General features: G+C 32.9%; 1 protein-coding gene across 2 annotated transcripts; it reads right to left on the bottom strand.

Annotated features, from left to right (window-relative positions):
- Nucleotides 1-520: 520 nt before the first annotated feature.
- Nucleotides 521-14605, bottom strand: LOC133286339 (endoribonuclease Dicer homolog 2-like). Of its 2 annotated transcripts, XM_061483745.1 has the most exons (23): nt 14498-14605; nt 14212-14389; nt 13975-14088; nt 13121-13255; nt 11733-11817; nt 11539-11603; nt 11046-11186; nt 10723-10848; nt 10514-10634; nt 10310-10409; nt 8945-9140; nt 8706-8866; nt 8345-8563; nt 7957-8171; nt 7565-7836; nt 7091-7473; nt 6898-7001; nt 6150-6343; nt 5510-5719; nt 4205-4612; nt 3678-3956; nt 1723-2065; nt 521-1452 (listed from the first exon to the last, which is right to left on the bottom strand). In XM_061483745.1, exons 1-22 carry the CDS (start codon nt 14572-14574, stop codon nt 1730-1732), a joined length of 4119 nt encoding a protein of 1372 aa, XP_061339729.1. In that variant the 5' UTR covers nt 14575-14605; the 3' UTR covers nt 521-1452; nt 1723-1729. The 2 variants fall into 2 exon arrangements, with proteins under 2 accessions (XP_061339729.1, XP_061339730.1); XM_061483746.1 differs by lacking the exon at nt 5510-5719.
- Between the last annotated feature and the right edge of the window lie 6213 nt (nt 14606-20818).

Genomic DNA, 20818 nt, shown 5'->3' with positions numbered 1-20818 from the left:
TTCTCTTAAAGTTTTAAAACAGAAGCTTTAACTTGTGGTTTGACAAAAATACCAAGTGACAAAAATTGATTTAAAAACTGAGTTTGAGAACAAATTGGGTATCAATTTCCCCTTCCCTCATTTGCTATTAAGTTGCTTTGACAGAAAAATAAATGTTGCTTTTCTTCAACAGTCCCAGTTTAACAAAAATATGAATATAACAATTGTTTCCCAACAACAGTTTTTTTACCATAAATAACAGATGACACATCCCTGTGTATCTGTTATTACAAGACCTTGAAGCACCATTTCCTTAAGTTACATGGGGGTAACTTCATCCTTGGAGCTATACCCATTGAGAGAAATCTTTCAACTTTCCATGTGCTTACAGTGAGGTCTAGTGTGAGTTATTTCTCAATAATCTCACATCACTAGGAGTAGCCTATGTGTGGTCATCACATAATAACTCAGAATGAAAAACACACAGTAAACAAACTGGAAATTAACCTTTAAACATTAAAACAACAACTAATAACAAATGAGTTCCGGGTACTCTTTCAACCGAACTCTAGAAAAATTAGCTCATCACCACAGGTTGATGAGCATACAAACAACAAATGAAACGAAAATTAAAGGAAAAATAAATTGCAGAAAACGTAAAACACAATTCGAGTCCTATTCACCAGAATAGTCTTGGTACTGTACTGACAGGTTCTAATCAAAACAAAATAACATCTATTTACAGTACCAGAAGCGTAAAAGAAAAAATGGAAAAAGAGAAATGAAAAAGAGGAAGAAGCCGCCTCCTCAAGCTTTTACCCATAGCTTCTTTATATCTTCTACTACTTGCAAGCAGCAGCGACATGAGCCCTTAGATCAGAATCCACGTGTCTCTCTCTTTTCATAACTTGATTAGTCTTCCTTTTCATGTGCCTCACCAAGAGATCAGCACCCTTAATCCGCTCCACACATGCTCGTCCTTCATACCGATGACAGCTAGGATTTTGTCTCTTTGCAAGTGTGGGTTGGTTTGGTTCTCAATGAACCGTGGGTGAGGCTAAGGTTTGATGGTTTTCGACCGCAAACAAGGGACGGTCTAGCTTGGGGGTTCGATTGTAGAAAGATTAGTCAAGAGGGATGGTGTGGGATAAGGATTAGATGGTAGAGATTTTGTGCACACGGTAGGTGTTAAGGTTTGCACGTTTTGCCTCTTTTGGTTTTTTTGCATTTCTGAGTCTCTCTTTTTTTTCTTTCCTTCTTTGCTTTGCTTTTCTTCAAGTTGGGCTTCTGATCAGCCTTCTCAAAGGATCGGCCCATTCTTTCTTTTTTTCCTTTATTCTTTTCTTTTTCTTTTTTGCTCTAGGCTCTTTTGATTTATGTTGTAAAGGTTCCAGCCCAATTCTTTGTTCTTTTTTCTTTCTATTCTTTGCTTGGACAAAATCAGTAATTGGGCCGGAAAGTCAGTAATTGGGCCTGAAAAATACAAATACCAGCCCATTAGCACTTACAATCAGAATCATTCATTTTTTATGCAATTTTGGAGTTTATCTTATACACAAAATATTCTTTTCATTTTCATTTTAACATTAAACCCATGTTCCAAGTCACATATCATGGACTTATCAGCATTCCATTTATATATAGTTATTTACATAGTCTCGTTTACAATTCCCAACAAATGATTCACATATAAACATACAATTCCCAACACATGATTCACATACCCAGCACATAGACACTTACATTGTGTTTACCGCAAGGACTTCAAAATTTCTTTGCAGGCTATCTTCTTAGCTGTTTTCTTATCAGCAGAACCACTATACTCATACTTGTGTAAGACCCCGTTAGCTTGTACCTCGATTCTATAAGTTGTAACACCATCACTGCAAGACACCTTAGGTTTTTCCATAATATAATTCTTTTTTTGGCATAGTTCGGTTAGCTCTTTGACTGGGTGGGCCTTCAAGGTTGAAGGTGTGACAAGGGGTTCCAAAAGAGGCTTTATGCTTTGCCACACAACCTCCTTATTGTATCCTGAATCAACAAAAATTGCCCCAGCCAGAGACTCTATAATGTCTCCGAGTACCTGTCAACAATGGGAACAATCTTATGAGACTTGTAACAGTTTATACGTCGTAGTTGACCATTATATTGCATCTATAACTTCTGTCAAAGAACTAATGACTCTATTACCAAAAAATAAAATAAAATAAAAAGAACTAATGACTCTAATGAGGTGATAAAGCAGTTACACGCTGTTTAAACATATGACAGTCGAATAATGTTTACAAGGTTCTTTAACATAGGAGAAGCATAAGATTTTGATCAAAATTAACAGTCCGCTCAGGTTGCACCACCCTGCTTGACTATTAACCAATTCCACAATAAAAAGTAAGAAAAATACCAAAATGAAAATTCCACACAATATTTACAAAGAAGAAAAGAGCGCCACATTTATTCACAATCACCATATCTCGTTCCTTGTTCATATTTTCATCAGGAGCTCAATTTTTTGAATTTTCCCATTAAAAATTTGAGCAATCAACCCAACTTACATCAGGACATAGAACAAAGATCCTCTTTGCAAAGATATAATTCAGTATACCCTATTTATCGCTGACTATTGCACCATATCCATAAATATTTACCTTTCCTTTGCTTTTAAAGCTAGTAGATCCAAATTCAAAAAACACAGCACGTGGGCATTGAAAACAAGGAAACGATTTACTATTTCTGAAAATGGTGTAATACACTAGTGTACTAACTAATTTCTCCTTTAACATTCAAATTCAACAAACACAAAAACAATGAAATGGGTTACTATTTCTCGAAATGATGTACTAAACTAAGTGTACTAACTAATTACTCCTTAAGATAGAGAAGTGAGGGCTCAAAGATTGCAAGAAATATGGAATTGAAAACCAGAACAGTGCTGCCCCTAAAACTAAACAAAAAGTGCTAAATTGTACAAATGGATTTTCATGAAACAACTTACCAATTGAAAAAAGTAAAGAATTTATTGCCTTTTTTCAGTTACCCGTTTACTTTTTAACTTTTTTTTCCTCTAAAAAACATGAATGGTTAAATCAATAAGATTGGTCTAATAGTGAGGGATATGAGTAATTTGCATGAGGTCATTGATTCAAACCTTAGTGCCACCGTTGTATCAAAAAATCATGAATGGATATTATTAGGCATTTATAACAGTTTTTGAACAAAGACTTCCACACCAAATAGCATTGCTCAAAAAAAATAAAAAAAATAAAAAAATAAAATCAGAAATGTAGATTGTGTTCCCTCCCATCGCTTAAAGGCGGTGTTTGCTCTAATGTTTATCCACTACAATAATGAGATCCTTAGTTATACATACTCAGCGATAAAGCTAATTTAAAGTGAATTATCTGCAAAGTGCCAAAGTAAGGGTGTATTCACCCTTGACTTAATTTGTAGTACATAATCTTAATCCACTAAAATTTAAGAGTGAATCCACCCTTACTTGTACACTTTACAAACAACAATAGTATAGATTAGCTTTTTCCAAGTGAAAACACCACTATGACAGTAATGATATAGATTAGCATTATCCCATAATTGTATACTTTACAAACAACAATGATATAGATTAGCATTTCCCCCATAGAGAAACACCCCTTTGATAAAAACCAAATGAACCCATCAACCAAATTGCAAAAACTAACCTTGGGAAATGATGCCTCAGACTCCCATCCAAAAGTTGATGACAAAGAAAACTTTTCAAAATGGTTAAGTGTGACAGTAATATGCTTATGTAGTTCCTGCGAGGCATGGAGTACGTGTTTGTGCAACCCAGCCTTAATGGCAGACCATGCATAACAATCATTATTCACAGAAGCTGCCCTCATGTCAGTTAACTGCCCAGGTGTCAAGCCCGGATATTTATAGAACAAATGCACCGTAATGAGATAATCCAAAACTGAGTCTCCAAGAAATTCTAGTCGCTGCAGAGCAAGGAGTTTATCATCACAAATTGTGATAAAAGAGAAACACAAAATACTAGAATATAAGGAAAACATAATTAATTGATCATGAAGAAGAATGTGTACAATTACTATTTTATGGGTTCCGTCAAGACTTGAAAAAAGATAGGCTAGTCAATACGAGTCACCGAAAGTTTTGCCTTTCATAGATACATACATACATGCTAATTTGTGGATTCCATATGATGAATAATAACAACATTAAGTACCTGATAACATCTAGGAACTTCAGGCAGCATGTAAGAACCATGGGTCAGTGCTTCCACTAAAAGAGAACCGTCACGGAATGAGTACTTTAACAGAGATTCTAGAAAGCTGACATTTACCAGATTCTTCGGATTAACATTAAAGTGCCTCTCAGTAGGTATAATATTAAAAATCACTTTAATACCAATCCAATCCATAAACAACAATGCAGCTTTTTCACCACCAGTGCTAAGGAAAGCACCAATTAGCGCCTCAACAACATCAGCAACAATCTTCTGTTTTAATTTTCTTTTTTCCCCAACATAAATTTTTGTCTCTTTGGAAGCCAACTCTTCTAATTTAAAACTTCCAGATTTATCACCAGGAATGATCCAAGTTTTTGGATTAAAAGGCGCATTTCGTATGAAGCCCTGCAACTCAAAAGAATAGTAGTTCAATAAAAAATAATTAAAACATTTTCAGCAAATAGAAACCAAGTACAGTTTCAACATGATAACGCAGAATTCTAGGAACTCAACAATTCAGCTAAGAATGGATTCACGGAATAGGAAGCAATACAATCCAAACCTCATGGCATAAGTATTACAATTTAGAAGACATATTACTCGTAGTAAAGAGTGTTGTTGAGATATATAAAATTATTAATATAGCCTCACCCAACAGCTTAAGCTTTTGGGTTGAATTGGTTCTTTACATGGTATCAGAGCCTCGTGTCCCGGGTTCGATCCTCGCCGCCCCCCACTTTCTTTCAAGTGGTATTTCTTTGTTCGCACAGGTAGGTGGGTCTGTGCATCGTCCACCCTTCAAGTCTAATGGGTTCTCGTGTGAGGGGGCGTGTTGAGATATATAAAATCATTAATATAGCCTCACCCAACAGCTTAAGCTTTTGGGTTGAATTAGTTCTTTACAAGTGTAAACTTCTCAATTTGATTCAAAAAATTTGTACACATATGACAATCAGCCGAACAGTTCTAATCGGTCAACTGATTCAAAATTATAATCTTTATCAAACTTCAAAAAGAAGCATCAACTGGTTGAACCACTGTTTATTACTTTTTGTCATTATATCAGAAATCATATTCTTCTTATACACCATTTAAAAGAAGAATGCTCAATGCTACAGATTGAGAAATCAACCACGTATGTGAAGAAATAGTACTTCTAAACCAGAATACAGATTAAACATCCAATGAAATCTTGGCGTAGATATGGAAAATGATGACACACAGCAACATAATAGATGCAGAGCATACAAATTAACAGTAACAAAAAGGGGGGGGGGGGGGGGGGGGGGAGAGAGAGAGTACCGGAAGTCCACAACTGCACCCGAACTTACTGAGGGCAGCATTAGAAATTATTTTTTCCCTCTTCAGACTAAGGAGACCTTCATGGTGATTTTGATATATTTTAAAAAGTTGTTGACTGATGACATATTTTAAAAAAGAATCACCAAGAGTCTCTAAAGACTCATAATGAAAGGTCTCTTTGCATTTCTTTGTAGTAATTGCTTCCAAGACCTACAATGCAAAATGCATATGCCATCTGAGAAAAAATCTTTAAAATATTTCAAGAACACAACTGTTGAAAAAAAAAAAATCCACACACTCAGAAGACACCAAGACAAATTAATCCAAAAATGGCATCACAGAAAGTTCAACGCTGACATGTTTCTTCTCAATCTTTCATTGTGTATTGGCTGACGACTGAGGCAAAAGAGGGTAAAAGGAGGGCATAAGGAATACTTTTTCTTTATTTCCAGATGCCCAGTTTTCTACCTGAACTTTTCTTTCAGAAATACTTCTATATTAATAAATTAGGGAAGCATACAGTAAAACACAATTGTTTCTCCATCTTTTTTTGGCTATTAAGGATAGATAACAGAAAGATATAAAATTGTCTCTCCTGAAAAAAAAAACTTAACTGCATCTTAATGATGAGGCAGCCTACCTTTGTTGTTTGAATCTCATTTTGCATGGAACGATCCAAATGCATCTTTTTTAGATTGAAAGCTCCAAGCAAAGACTCAAGTCTATGCATGATTGATGGAATAAATGAGAAGGAATAAATGGTACTATCCGATAATGGTGACATAATTATATAGCACAGTTCCGGAGGTAATTCAACAAAGATGTTGCTTGCCTCTGAAAATGAAAAATAGAAAGTTAGGGTTCAGATTGATCACATTTTGGTAGAGCTTGGAGACAAATGGCACTAAATATAGCAGCAACCTTTTTGGCACATAGTAAGTACAACTATAATTTCAAAAAGATTAAATTCAGGCAACATAAACTGCTAACCAAATTCTAGTTTATAGAAGCAGTCACAACTAATACAAATCATTTTCATAAGTTGATTATAACTTTAGCACCCGGAAACAAGCAAGCTAATACAGAGGTAACAACCTTAAAAACAAAAGTTCTGTGCTTCACACGAGGAGGGCAAAGGCCATTTTAATAGTTCCAAACCCAAAAGACAGTTCAGAAGAAATAAGAACAATAATGGATCTGATTTCCTTTCAATAATAATCAGAGGGCATCCAACAGCAGGAATACATTCAGAAAATTCCAATTCATATTAATATTGGTTATATAGCAAACCTAAATTTTGATTCATGGGTATAATCAACCTCCTAGGATCCCACCTATCACCAAGAGTAAGCAACAAAAGAAACAACTTGGAAAATTAATGATTAAACCTCTATCATTCGCTTGTCTGCACCCGTTACAGTAATTTTTAACTTGAAACATGTGTCTTGCTTTAAGTAGCAGTTGATGTTCAAATTGCAATTGAATACCATGCCTGAAATTTAGAAAAAGATAGATAATAAGAATATGCCCTAGTAGATGAACGAGCCTAAGAATAAATATCAACCACAAACAATTACTTACTTCTTTTCAAAGTACTTCTTGTATGTAGTAAGTTCACCATGCCTTAGTTCTAGAAGCGAGTTTCCATGCAAATTCATTATATCAGTGGTGATATAAACATTACCATTGTGAGGAGTACAAACCAAAGCATTTTTCAGTACGCAAGTACAAACAGGACCATTTTTTGTCGATATATTGCGTGCATGATAATCGCATGTGAAATTAGATGGATTTACAGAAGAAATACATAACCAATCAACAACTTGTCTTCTCGCTGGAAGCAGAAGATAATCAATCTCAAGATCACAGTATTTGTCTACAGGCACAGCAGTTGCCAACTTATCCATGTTATTGTCTACAAGAATTCTAAGGATGGTAACCTGAAATCTTTTACACAAAAGAACCTGAAAAATAAGAACAAACAAACAATAACTGCATTGACTTTTCCTAACACTTGCATGCCACATACAATTAAAGGAGTACTCGACAGCATACCTGATCTGGGGAAAGACTAATGGTTCCTTTGTATCTCAAGTTTACTGACAAGCTACCTCTGTCAAAACACATATCAAATTGCATGCATCCAATTTCTGGATCAAGCTCACTTCTCACTGCAAGAAAAATGTCTTGAACAGAGGAATGATAGCTAAAATTTTGTTTTAACTCCATTAAATAACAATAGTAGATTGCATTACTATTGTTTGTCAAGCTATTCACCAATTCAAATGGTATATAACTTGGTTGCTCCTCATTGTAAGGTTCATCCCCTGAAAGAATTAGATTGATTTTGAAGCCATCAAAGAAATATATGGATAAGCATTTGCTTAAAAGTAATAATATTTAGAATAAAAGACAGAAAAAGAAGGAGAAATGAATAGAGAAGTTACCAAATTCCTCCACCTCTTTCTCTTCAACGACAATATCAGGAACAAGATTATCCGTCAAAGCTCCAATTTTATGAAGTTGTTTGCATGCTTCAAGGCATGCAATATTCTTTAAGACTTTTTTGTCACCTTGTACAGTAATAGGCTGTAGCGGGCAGCTCTTGGGAAGATATAATGTCCCAGACACTTTGTCCCACCTTGGAGTTGGTTTAAAGTACCTGAGAGTTTCATCCAACGGAATGAATAATTGAGATTGGGGAACAGGTAAAAATCAAACCAAAAGAGCCAGATTGATGCAAAATGCAATAGCATCAAGAAAGCATAACTTAGGTTCATTAAAATGAAGGAAGAAAATTTAACATGCAATAAGAGCAGCAATGAACTAACTAACCCATCTGCAGGGAGCCGTGAGCAATACAAGTATATCAAACCAATGCTAGAACTAAGATTGGCAATGGCTCCAGTGCTTGGAACGCGATAAGCTTCCTCATTAAATTCATCACTTTCAAAAGGATCACCCGGAAGGGAAGAATGGTGCAAGGACTCCTTCCTCATAATATCCCCACTAGCAAGGAATTTCTCTAGTCGAGAACGTGTAACTGAATCCCCACTGTAATTTCAGAACAAAATAAGGAAGTCAATTGGGCAAAATATATTTCAACTTGTAGAACGCATAAATTTGATGCTATAATTTTGTCTCTCTGCAGCATGCTAATTAGCACTTGTCTAAGTTTAACACAAAAAGAAATTACCTCTTAACCATTAATATGTAATCTGAATTTTGCATTCTGGCACGGCCTCGCGACTGTATGAAACTACACACCGTGGGAGATGGGTCAAATCTAATGACCAAATTGCAATTTTGAACATCTAAACCCTCTTCAAGAATCGAAGTTGCTACAATGATGTTGACCTGCATATCAAAATATTTCCTTAATAAGAAACTGTTTATTTATTACAATACAGTGGATTATTTAAGAAAGGGACAAACCAATCCCACACGAAATTCTTCCACAATTTCATTTTGCCTATTCCTTGATTGATTTTGCAATCCAAAATTGTATCCTGCAATGAATTTAGTCTTCCAATCATTGTATTTTGGAAGCAAGGCATTCAATAGAGCCTGAAGAACAATGGCTGTAAGGACCCTTTCCACAAAAACTATGCATCTCATGTCAGTCAAACCCCTGTAATTGTGGTATACATAGTAGATCCATCAAAATAGATTTAATAATAATCATAATAACATAAAAAAATCAAGGGAAAAGTTCACCAATGCCCCTGTGGTTTGTTTCAGAATTACCTATGCCCCTGTGGTTTTTTTTCTATCACATATGCCCCTGTGGTTTTTTTTCTATCACATATGCCCTTGTGGTTTGCAAAAGGGTATGTTTTTTATCACATATGCCCCTGTGGTTTTTTATTTTTTACAAAGCACAGGGGCATATGTGATAAAAAAAAAAAACTACAGGGGCATAGGTGATTCTGAAGCAAACCACAGGGGCATTGGTGAACTTTTCCCAAAAATCAATACATACAATCAAAACACACATAAATTTTTGATCGATTAGTTGAAATAAATTTTATTCATTTTAGAAAAGAAGAAAACAACAATTGGACTTTCACATATAATGTCAGAATGCAAGATCACTGTGAAGGCATCAACCAAAGGTAGGAGGTATTGAAGACCCATCCCTACCAAATAACTTATTCCATCCCAAAGTTAATGGGGACACGTTCAGGTTCTAGAAATTAGACCCAATGTATTTTCAGGTCAGGTTCAGGACAAGCTTAAAGTTTCCTAATATGTCTCGCATTTTAAAACTGATAATTATTATGACAATTAGTGATAAATAGTAAAATTTCCCAACTTAAATTTAATACCTTTGCATAATATGTTAATATATATTTGTATTTGATATGATTTATTTTAAAACATATTATAAATCGTCTATTAGTTTTAGTTCCCCACCTTTAAAATTTGCTATTCGTAATGTCCTAATTTGTAGACTCAACATGGTCCTGTCCCAATCATTAGTTGGGACATGATCAGGCTGGGTCCAGCTCCACAACATTAGCCCTAGAAAGTATTGGGATCTGAGTCAAGTTAAACTCATCCTATGAACACCCCTAAACAGAGGTGAGGAATAAATAGTATTGATTAATAAAGGAGAAAGATGAGAGTTAACTTTAAATGACCAACCATAAAGGTATGCACACATCCAATAAGAACCTTATACAGTCAAATAGGGAAAAGGAAAGCCAAGAGGTCAGACGCATCCATGATATAAACCACATACATGATTTCAAAATCACATTTGAAATATTATGAAAGAAACATATCAATAATGATAACCTGTACTGAAGTAGAGAGTCAATAAGACAACAAACTTTGGAGGTTAACAGCCCCATATCCACATCAGATTTAATGTTGTCACCAATAGACCACTGACAACCTGAATAGGAAAACATTTTTAAAACATTTATTAAAGAATGCAAAAAAAAAAAGGATTTATTTAGAAATTTTCACTGATTCTCTCAATAAATGTAGAGCGATTACCAGATGGCATGTAAGATGTCAGTGTCCGCACAGTAGCCAAGCTAAATTTTTTAACAACTTTATCACCAGATTTACCCCATGAAAATGATTCAATTTCATTGGAAGATAAGGACTCTGCAGCCTGTCGCACAAACAAACAATTGATGTCAATTATGCAAACATGAATATACATCAAAGCCATGAAATCACCGCAGGAGAAGGGAAAGAACCTTCAAAGCCAACCAAATACCAAGCTCATCCAAGCAAAATATTAAACCAGAAAAAATCTTTGTTATTCTTTTGCGTGCAGACTCAGCAGCTAATTCTGTGAAATCTGAACTGAGGGAGAGTTCATGCTGAGGAACAGAATATCCATTGTCAATAACCTCAAGGAAATAATCAACTAAGACGTGATAAAAAAATGCAGAATTTGTAGAGTAGCTCAAACAGAGAAGAAAGTGATTCTGACTAATAAATGAGTACATCAGAATTTTTTATTTTCCTAACTGTTTCAGGGCATACACAAAAAATTGATCTCCTTAAATGTACACACCTGCTCTTTTAACATCTTGAGCTTAACTGCTAATTCTTCAAATAACATAAAGTGAATCCCGCTATCCTTATAAAACTTGAATATAGGGGTCGAGATTGGTATGAACTCTGCAATTACAGCTTCACTTACACAAGTATATACCTTCAATTCAAAACATTACGTCAAATAAATAATGCTTTAAAAGACCAAATGGTAATACTAAATTTCCCTTCAATACAAAAGATATTAGTCACATAAGAATAAATTATTCGAACCACACTCTCAAATAAAAACTTTCTAGAAAAGGGATAAGTTCCCATACATCTGGGCATGTTAACGTTCATAGCATCGACCCTATCAATAGTTTCTAATGTATCTACGTATGGTAAATTTCAAATCAATAAAGCTTATACATTTATACCAAGAAGATAAGGAGGTTACATATTGCCACGGAACACAATAACATGATAGAAAGAAGAAAGGAAGAAAAACGGGGGAGAAAATAAAAAGCAACCTTTGAATGCAATAGAGTGGTTAGTTTCTGAATTTCTTTGGACAAGGTCCCTTCAGAATTTCCAACTGGATCAAATAATAATAGAGAAGAAAAAGTAAATTCAACATCAGAGAATAATTGACAGCACCAAATAAAGTAGGAAAAAAACTAGCAATGCAAAGAGATAAATAGAAACTTTCTCTAGGCTTGTATACCTTTTGACTTAACTGGAGATGCAGTCATCCCAAAAATTCGAGGGAGGTCAGAGATACCAGATTTTAATTTGGGATGATAGAACTCCTGCATGTAATCAAATCTAATAAAAGTAACAAATCTAGTAAAAGTAACAACTAATAGCACAACACGAAAAGGATACGACAGCTTACTATATGTCATGAACCAATACTCTCAAAAGCTTAAGCTGTTATGTGAAGACACTTGAATAGTTTTATATTTTATATTATATTATATTTCTAACACCACATCACGCAAGACTCAATTGGAATTGAAGGGTGGACAAATGTATAGACCCACCAACCCTGTGCTAAGAAATACCACAATATTCATTAGATGGGAAGGGAAGGATCCAACCCTAAATCACTTAGTTATAGAGGCCCTAATAGTCTAACACTGTCACGCAACCAACTTTCCCAAAAGCTTAAGTAGCTAAGAGTAAAGAACCAATTCAACCCAAAACCTTAAGGTGTTGGGTGAAATTCTTTTTAATGGTTTATATTATTCTCTAACACTAAGCGAAGACACGTGAATGGTTTTATATTTTATATTATATTATATTTTTAACACAATACATGATGTAGATGATGCATAGAAAGGACATCAGAGCTTACTACATGATAGTAATTGTCCTCAAACACAAACAATTACAACTCTAACAAAATAAAACATAACTAGAAATAACAAGATACTACGGAACAATATCGCCAATTAAAATTTTAATCTCATTCAATGATGCAAGATGGTCAATGGTACAATAAATTTTCATAAGGCATGCATCAGTACTATACACCACCTTATTACATTCATGTAATCCATGGTCAACATCAAGTCCCTTTTCATATTAGCTCTGGAAAATGCATTTGCTTATTGTCACCATAAGTTGACTGCCTTTTATGTGATAAGGTATTGCAACCAAGTTTATGAATGGAGCTAAAACTCTTTTTCATTAGTTTTTTTTCTGGGGATAAGTGCATGCTACATACGAGACTGTAACAAACTTCTTACAAGAACTGTTTTATTGCTTATCTAATAGAGGACCCATATATGGATGGCCTTCTTACAAACTTACAAGAAACAAAACATTTTAATGTTGCCAATAAGCCGCAGCTCAAATGGCACCCCACCCAGTATTTAAAGACTAGCCTGATGGTAGAGGGTTCAGTTCTCCATTTTGCCCCTATCCCAGGTCTTTGGACCTTGATGTATTACCCCCATTTCCCCAAAAAAAAAAAATTTAATAAGAAGGGAAATTACCACATAGTAATGAGGAAATAATACAACTCATATATATTATTGTAGTAAAAAAAGTAAGAAATTGAAAGACACGGAAGCTTAAAGAAAACCGTGGAAAGGGTGCAACACTTACAGCCATGATGCAAGCGTAAGGGTCTTTACCCCTAGCATGATGGCATTCGTCCAATATTAAAACCTTTATCATTTCCAGTTTGAGAAAGCCATGCCTCAAGCTCATAAGCAATATTGCAGGAGTCATGACAAGCACCTATACATTCAAAAGCATTACTGACAGTAACTACATATTATCGATGCAGCATAGAAAGATAAATTTCAGAAGCGTCGTGCTAATAGTAACAAATGATGCATGCCACATTCAGGTCAACTGAATATTAGAAAACAGAAAGTGATTGTTTCTTTTCCATTTTATTTGAGCACAAAGGTTGAAGCTAGAAACCATCTATAAGTAAACTAGAAGCTTTAACCCGGAAAGAAAATTACAAATAAAAAGGAAAATGCCAAAAAATAAACAACTACGAGACAACATGGCAATAAATTCCAAAGGGAACAATGGGAAGGTGACACAGAATAGAGGTAAGAAAGAGATTTTCCCCTAATCTCTTTTCCTTTGAGGGCACTCAACTTTGAACTGGTTTTTTTTTTTCAATTTTTTTCTTGGGTATTTTCAACTAAACCAATAATTGTTATATGCTTGTGTAATATAGAAAGACTTTGAGTCCATCAATAAAATCAATGAATAAAATGTTCTATTTCTTGTTCTTTTGGAAGGGTGTGGGGGATGCAAAGAGGGGTAAAATATAATACAAACATATAAAGTTTAGAAACTGAAAACAACAATCACCCAACTGGGAAAAAAACAGGAATGCCACACATAACACAAACATATAGATTATGGTTACCTAAAGCAGATTCTTATAAATAACAAGGGCATCATTTAGTTCTGATACAAATACAAAAAAAGATCACCTCGTGTTTATCTGTTTCTTGTTGCCATATAGTACCATTCCAGAAGTCAACACCCATCTCTCCCCAATACATGCCCACTCTTAAATCCGTGTGCATTTGTAAGGCTTCAGCTTGCTAAAATTTCACAAGTAAATAACAAAGAAGGAAAAGACATATACGGGAAAAAGCACAATAAATCAATTACATAATTTGAAAATCAGCGCATTCAAGATAAGCAAAATCTCAAAAAGTACACACTTGTTTGACCAAGACAACTTTGGGAACTAAGAACACTGCAATGAAAGAAGAAGGCTTCCGCAGATAATAAGCATAACTACGAAGAAGCATTATCGCTATCAAAGTTTTCCCCGAACCAGTCTCCAAGTACACTATAGTATTTTCACGGATTGCTTTGTCCAATGCTTCAAGTTGATAGCTACATTAAAAAAATCAACCCAACATCAATGAGAAAGAACAACACAACAACGCATGCAACTTAACACAACAAAGGAGGGTTAATTTCAGATCATAAATAAAAACTCACCTTCTTGCAAATGGAAGAGTGTCAGGGGTAATCTGTTGCTGATCAGCATCTATAGCCATTGTGAGGGCTTCTTCCATGGATTCTTTGATATATCTGAATTCAACTTCCAGAAAGATAAAATTACCCTAAGGAAGATGAAAAAAATAAAAAACCCAGAAGAAGAATTGAATAATAATAATAATAATACTTGCTCTTTAAGGAGTCAAAACTTAGGAGTGAAGGATTGAGAAAGTCAAGATTTCTTGACACTTTTGCTGTCACTTTTGTTTTTTAGCCTCAGGCCTCAGCATGATGATGTGTGTAAGTGTAATGTAGTATAGTACACACTCCACTGACTCTTTTTCCTGTTACAGTATAATTTTGTTAAAACAAAAGTAAAAAGTACCTTTTAAATCGCGAGCTTGTAATTTGAATTTGAATCACTTGTACTGTGTACTGTGCACTGTGCAGGGATGCAATTTTTTCTATATCTTGGGATGGGAATGGGAGTATTTATGTATGTATGCACTCTGCGTCAATGAGTATTGCTTTTATACAGTGTTTGAACAAATTGCCCTACGAAAAAGGTAGGGGCGGTAAAACGAAAAATTAGATGAGAAGATTTAGAGTCCGTTTAGATAAGTTTTTTTTTTTTTTAAGCTATTTTTTTGAGTTCGTTTAGATGAGTTTTTTTTTTAAAAAGTTATTTTTTTTTTTAAAAAAAATACTTCTCGTTAATAATTCATTTGGATATTTGTTTTTAAAAAAAGTAGAAATTATAAAAAAAAATCAAAAACTTACTTTTTCCAGAAGTTAAAAGTTTTAACTTCTGAAAAAAAGCAAAAGTCAAAAGTTAAATATTTTTATAAAAATATAAATAACTTTGACTTTTATTAAAAACACTTCTAAAATAAGGAAAAAATAAAAATTACTTTTTTTATAAGCCCAAATAATCTCTCGAATTATTTTTTTCTCACACTCATGTTAAAAGTGAATGAGTACTGTTATACAAAAAAATTAGTAAAGTCACTTACTTTATATTAATATGGTATAGAAAAAATTTCTGAAAAAAAAAAAATTCTTTTAAAAAATGAGATAAATTATTACTTATCTTTTTCAATTAACCTTTACATTGGAAAAGAAGAGGGAGAATATCTATATTACCATTTTTTTTATTATTATACACTATCACTTTAATTATCATTAGATTAAAAGAAAATTTAAATAAAGAGAAGAAAAAAGGAAAATAACTTTTAAATTCAATGGTGATTAAAGTGATAATGAGGTTGTAGTTAAAAAAATGATAATATGAATATCCTACCTCGAAAAAGAAAAATTAAAGTAAATATAACATGGGTTTCAATTTATTCATGTAATAGGAAAAAAAAATTCTGATATTATAAGCACGTCTTGTGTGGAATTCATATTAATTAAAAATAAAATAATATTATATAAAAATTGAAAGATCATTAATAAAAAAATATTTTTGCTAACGTGTATGCTTTAGCTATCACGTGCGAGGAATCTTTTGTGCGTCATAAGACTCAGAAACCCTTACCAGACCCTTGGGTGTTGAAAATGAATAGAACATTAAAATAATATTTTACTAAAGTTCTAAGCACTTTTACCTTCAAATTTTGAATGAAGGATTATTTATTTTAAATATCTACTCAACAATACATTATTTTGAACTCCCATAACAAAAAGTAAATGGAAATAAATGTCATTAAAGCGCTTTACATATCACTAGTTCCCTAAGTTTAGCGAGCAAATTTGATCTGATTGCACCGCAAAACCAGTTTCATAAATGAAGCGTTAGAATATCATAATTGGCACTTGGTCCCACCCTACGCCACCTTCACTTTAACATAACTACCGATGATTCTAGATAGTCCAAATTGACTTAAACTAAATGACCATTTATTTTTGAAATGATTTAAAAAAGGGTTTAATAGCTCTATTGTTGCATATCAAAAAATTTACAATGACATTTATTTTCACAATCAGATCCAGATTCGGATCTATATTTTGGAATTTTTTTATTATTATTTTAAGATCCAGTTTCGTATCCTAGTGTAAATATATTTGCTATAATTTTTCTCATCTACAACAACAGCAGAAACCAGAAATACTTTAAAAAATTATGAACCAAAAGTTGTTCAACTATTCAAAATGTCTTTCTTTTTATTTTTGCATCTGTAACGTCCGGCCGCTTCAAGAATCAACGACTATCCCCACATACTAACACGAGACTTTTCAGTGTGCTTTTTTCTCACTCGCACACTTCCTGAGAAAACTTCCCAGGAGGTCACCCATCCCAGAATTGCTCCAAGTCAAGCACGCTTAACTGTGGAGTTCTTCCGTTCTGGGCTACCGAAAAGCAGATGCATGTTGTTAGTATAGGTAGTACCAATTAATTCTTATAAGCCATTCCCAACTATACCGTCTCATACCAGCACAGTCTCTGGAATCCCTCTCTTTCGGGTGTGGATTCGATTCATTCATGTACCCCCGTCCCTAGAAGCCTGCCAAGAGCCGCTCCTTGTCCATGCCCTTTCGCACCGGCGATCACTCGCCGCCCTCGTCAGCGCCCGGGATGTTCCTAGGGCACTATAGCCAAAACAGAAACTACAACGGATTACAATTTCTATCCTCGATATTATGTATATAACGAATCAGTGAGGAAATACACAGAAAAATTAGCATTAAAAATCTTGTTCCTCTATGATTTCAACTTTCAAGGAATGAGAAGAAAATCGAAATGGAGAGTAAATGCACATTCTCCCTTTTATTTTTATTTTTATTTTTTTATATAACCCTTTTATTTCATTAGATAGCGGCTATCTCCTAATAACTTTTGGAAAAAACACTATTTTTGTGTGTGTATATATATATTCTATTAATTAATATGATAGTATACATTTGGTCTTAGCCAATTTCCCTATCGCATTTTTATTTTCCATATCCTCTTCAAATTTTGAGTGAAATATTTTGAATTATCTCTTCGGCTTTTGCACAATAAGCCCCTATTTCTATTTTCATATTAATTGTAAAAGAATGTAATTATTACAATGCACATACTTCGTTCTGTGCGTTGTTTAGAGCGTGTGCTTATAACAATCACAACATCAATTTAATTTTTAGGATATATTCAAGGGAAAACTTCATTTTCATCCATCATGATTTTATGATTCATCATTTAATCTCATGTAGTTTTAAATTTTTATTTATACTTATTGTGATTATAAAAATATATCACTTATACCCTTGAGGTCTTATATATACATTTTTTATTTTTTATTTTCTCAACTTTTATCTTTTACTATTATCATATTATAAATTAAAATTATGTATGCAAAATGTAAATTATTTATTTAAATTTAAATTAATTTTAATTATTAATATAAGTGTTTATAAATAATATCACTTATATCCTTATATTTTTATACATATAATTTTTTTATTTTTCTCTTTTTTATTTATATCCTCATCTACTACATTTAAGGCAAATAAATAAAAATAAATTTTTAAAAAATTCACTTATTTTTATCATGAAAATAAATTCAAATAAAATATTATTTTATTTTATCTATAATTTACCTAATATCATTATAAAATTATTTAAATAAAGTAAATATCTTATTTTGATAATACATTTTTTTAATACATCGATAATATATATTTAATTTATCTTAAATAATATTTTTTTTAATTTTTAAATATATTTTTAAAAGAAATAAAAAAATAAGATAATTGAAAAATTAATTTCAAAATAAATAACTTGAAATATTTTTTGATTTAATATTTAATTATTAATTTTATTAGATTTTATTCGACAATATTAAATTATATAAATAAAATTTAGAAAAAGTAAATACTTTTATATTTTTAAGACCACAAGAGGTCTAAGTAATATACTTTTGTAACCACAAAGAGTGTAAGTAAAAATTTAAATCACAGAAGATTAAATGATAAATTATTTGAGTACAATAAATCTAAGTGACAAGTTTATAATCATAATAGGTCAAGTGATAAATTATAAAATCATAGTGGATGGTGAAAATGAAATTTTTCCTATATTCAAATATCCAATTTGAGCACTGGATTTAGGGTTGGCAAAAACAAGCTAACCCGTCAGGTTGGCTCGTAACCCGCCCAAAATGAGCCGGGTTGGGTTGGCAAAAATGAGCTATCAACCCGAGCCAACCCGGCTCGTTTCAACCCGTGAAAAAACGAGCCAACTCGCCGGTCAAACGAGCCAGCTCGCGGGTTGAGTTTTTTTTTTATATAAAGAAATACAAAATATAATATACAAAAATGGACAAAAGTCACACATGTTGTCATCATTTTTCTTCCTTCTCTAAACTTAAGTCCCTAAGCTTCTCACCCATTTTTATATTGTTAGGCTGTGCTGGCTCTGTTTGGTTCAAATATCTTACCCACTTGGTAGCAAGTGGTTCTGATTGTTTCTAGATGTTGATGCAAATTTGTTGTGAAGAAAATTTGAAACTAAAATATTTTGCTTTTATTTCTCATTTTGTAACCCTTTGTTTAAGCTAATGGAAGTCACATAGCTGGTGCATTAATACTACAGGGTCATTTAAAAAGGCTAAAAATGAGCCAACCCGCGAGTCAATATTTGAGCCAACTCGCGAGCTATTTTTTCAAGCCAACCCACGAGCCATATTTTTTAGCCAACCCGCGAGTCAACCCTAACCCCACTCGGGTCGGGTCGGGTTGGATTTTCTGGCTCGTTTTTTTTCGAGTCAACCCTAACTCGTCTCTTTTTTTCGGGTTGAATGCGGGTTGGGTTGGCCCGTTTTGCCAACCCTAATTGGATTCAAGTAGGGAATATTACCAAAGTTTGGCATCAAATAGAATTATGATTCGTTAAGCATGCTGGTATGCTTAAAAAAAATTAGAATTTAACAAATTATAATCAAATCCAAATTCAAATGAACTAGTAAATATGATTGTGATTTATTTAGAGAAAAAAAAAAGAAAAGTAACAAATTTGGCATAATTTGATATATAAAAATTGGGTTGTGTTTTGAATAATTTAATTATATTTTTTTATTTATTTATTTTTAAAAGTAGTTATTGTTATATTTATTTTTAGAATTTTGAATTTTGAATTGATTTATAATTAAACTATAAATGGTGCTAAGACTCTTATTGTAGGAGTTTGAATATATCCATGGTCAAAAAACTAGGTTTCTTGAGTCAAAAAACAAATTTCTTAGACAAAATAAGGAAGGGTGCACCCTTGCAAATTACAAAACTCTGACAAATGGAAAAATTCATGCTTAAGAAAATATCTTGGCCGAAAATATTATATATATTTGTGATATTAGATTATTTTAAAATATTATGATGTCAACATTATTCCATTAAAATCATGAAATATTTTTACATACTAAGTTATATGGCTAAAAACACGTTATTTTTGTGAAAATAATTTTAATTGTTATCTTCACTTAAACAAAATATCTCACTAAGTGTATATTTTCATATGTGAAGGAGAGAGTTTAAAGTAGATGTTATGTGTGTTCAGGGTAGAAGTATTATCCAATAAAGTCTACATTTTTATTCAATTACGAAAATTTGTATTAGACCATAATTATATTTTTGGTTGTAGCATTTGTATTTTGTAAGAGTGAGTTAAGACCCTATGTTGGTTTAATGATTTGTACTTTCACATTTAAATGAAGTCAATTTTAGTAAGACTTATATTCTGAGTCTTCTTTAAAATATACGTGTATAATTAAAGTTCAAACAGCATAATTAACGTTCCTCACTTAATAATCAAAAGGATATTATATATAACTGATTTATATCTTTTCACATTCTTCATAACTATGCAGTATATTTTTAATTTTATTATATCCTAAATGACTTGCTAGAGTTCCAAACTTATGGTTTGGACGAAATATTATGAACTATTGATAATTTCTCTAACTAAAATTGATGGGATCCATTGGGAGTCCACATCTTGGCATGGTTGATGTAATAGATTCCTATTATCTTTGAATTGGGTTCCTAATATAGGTTAAGGAAGGATATTGTTAAGGGTGAACCCCGTAACATAGAGAAAACTAAAGAGAACTCAAGATTCTTATGTATTGAATGTGATTACAATACATATGATCTTTATTCACCAGTTTTATATGAAGATGCATTTTCTACAAAGTTCATGTCATTGGACTCATGCTCCACCTCTTTGATGATCTTTTGTTGGACATTCATGGAATAAGTGGGTAGAGAAACATTGCTAGTGGGGATAAAATAGGCATAAACTTGGTTCCTAAGAAAGAAGCTATCCATGCTTTGCACTAGCCTCTT

Source organism: Gastrolobium bilobum, unplaced genomic scaffold (assembly GCF_033153095.1).
Source record: "Gastrolobium bilobum isolate Gb01-03AN ecotype WA unplaced genomic scaffold, APGP_CSIRO_Gbil_v1 utg1891, whole genome shotgun sequence".
Taxonomy (NCBI): domain Eukaryota; kingdom Viridiplantae; phylum Streptophyta; class Magnoliopsida; order Fabales; family Fabaceae; genus Gastrolobium; species Gastrolobium bilobum.
The sequence above is the reverse complement of the archived record's forward strand: the minus strand, read 5'-3'. Positions and strand labels throughout refer to the sequence as shown.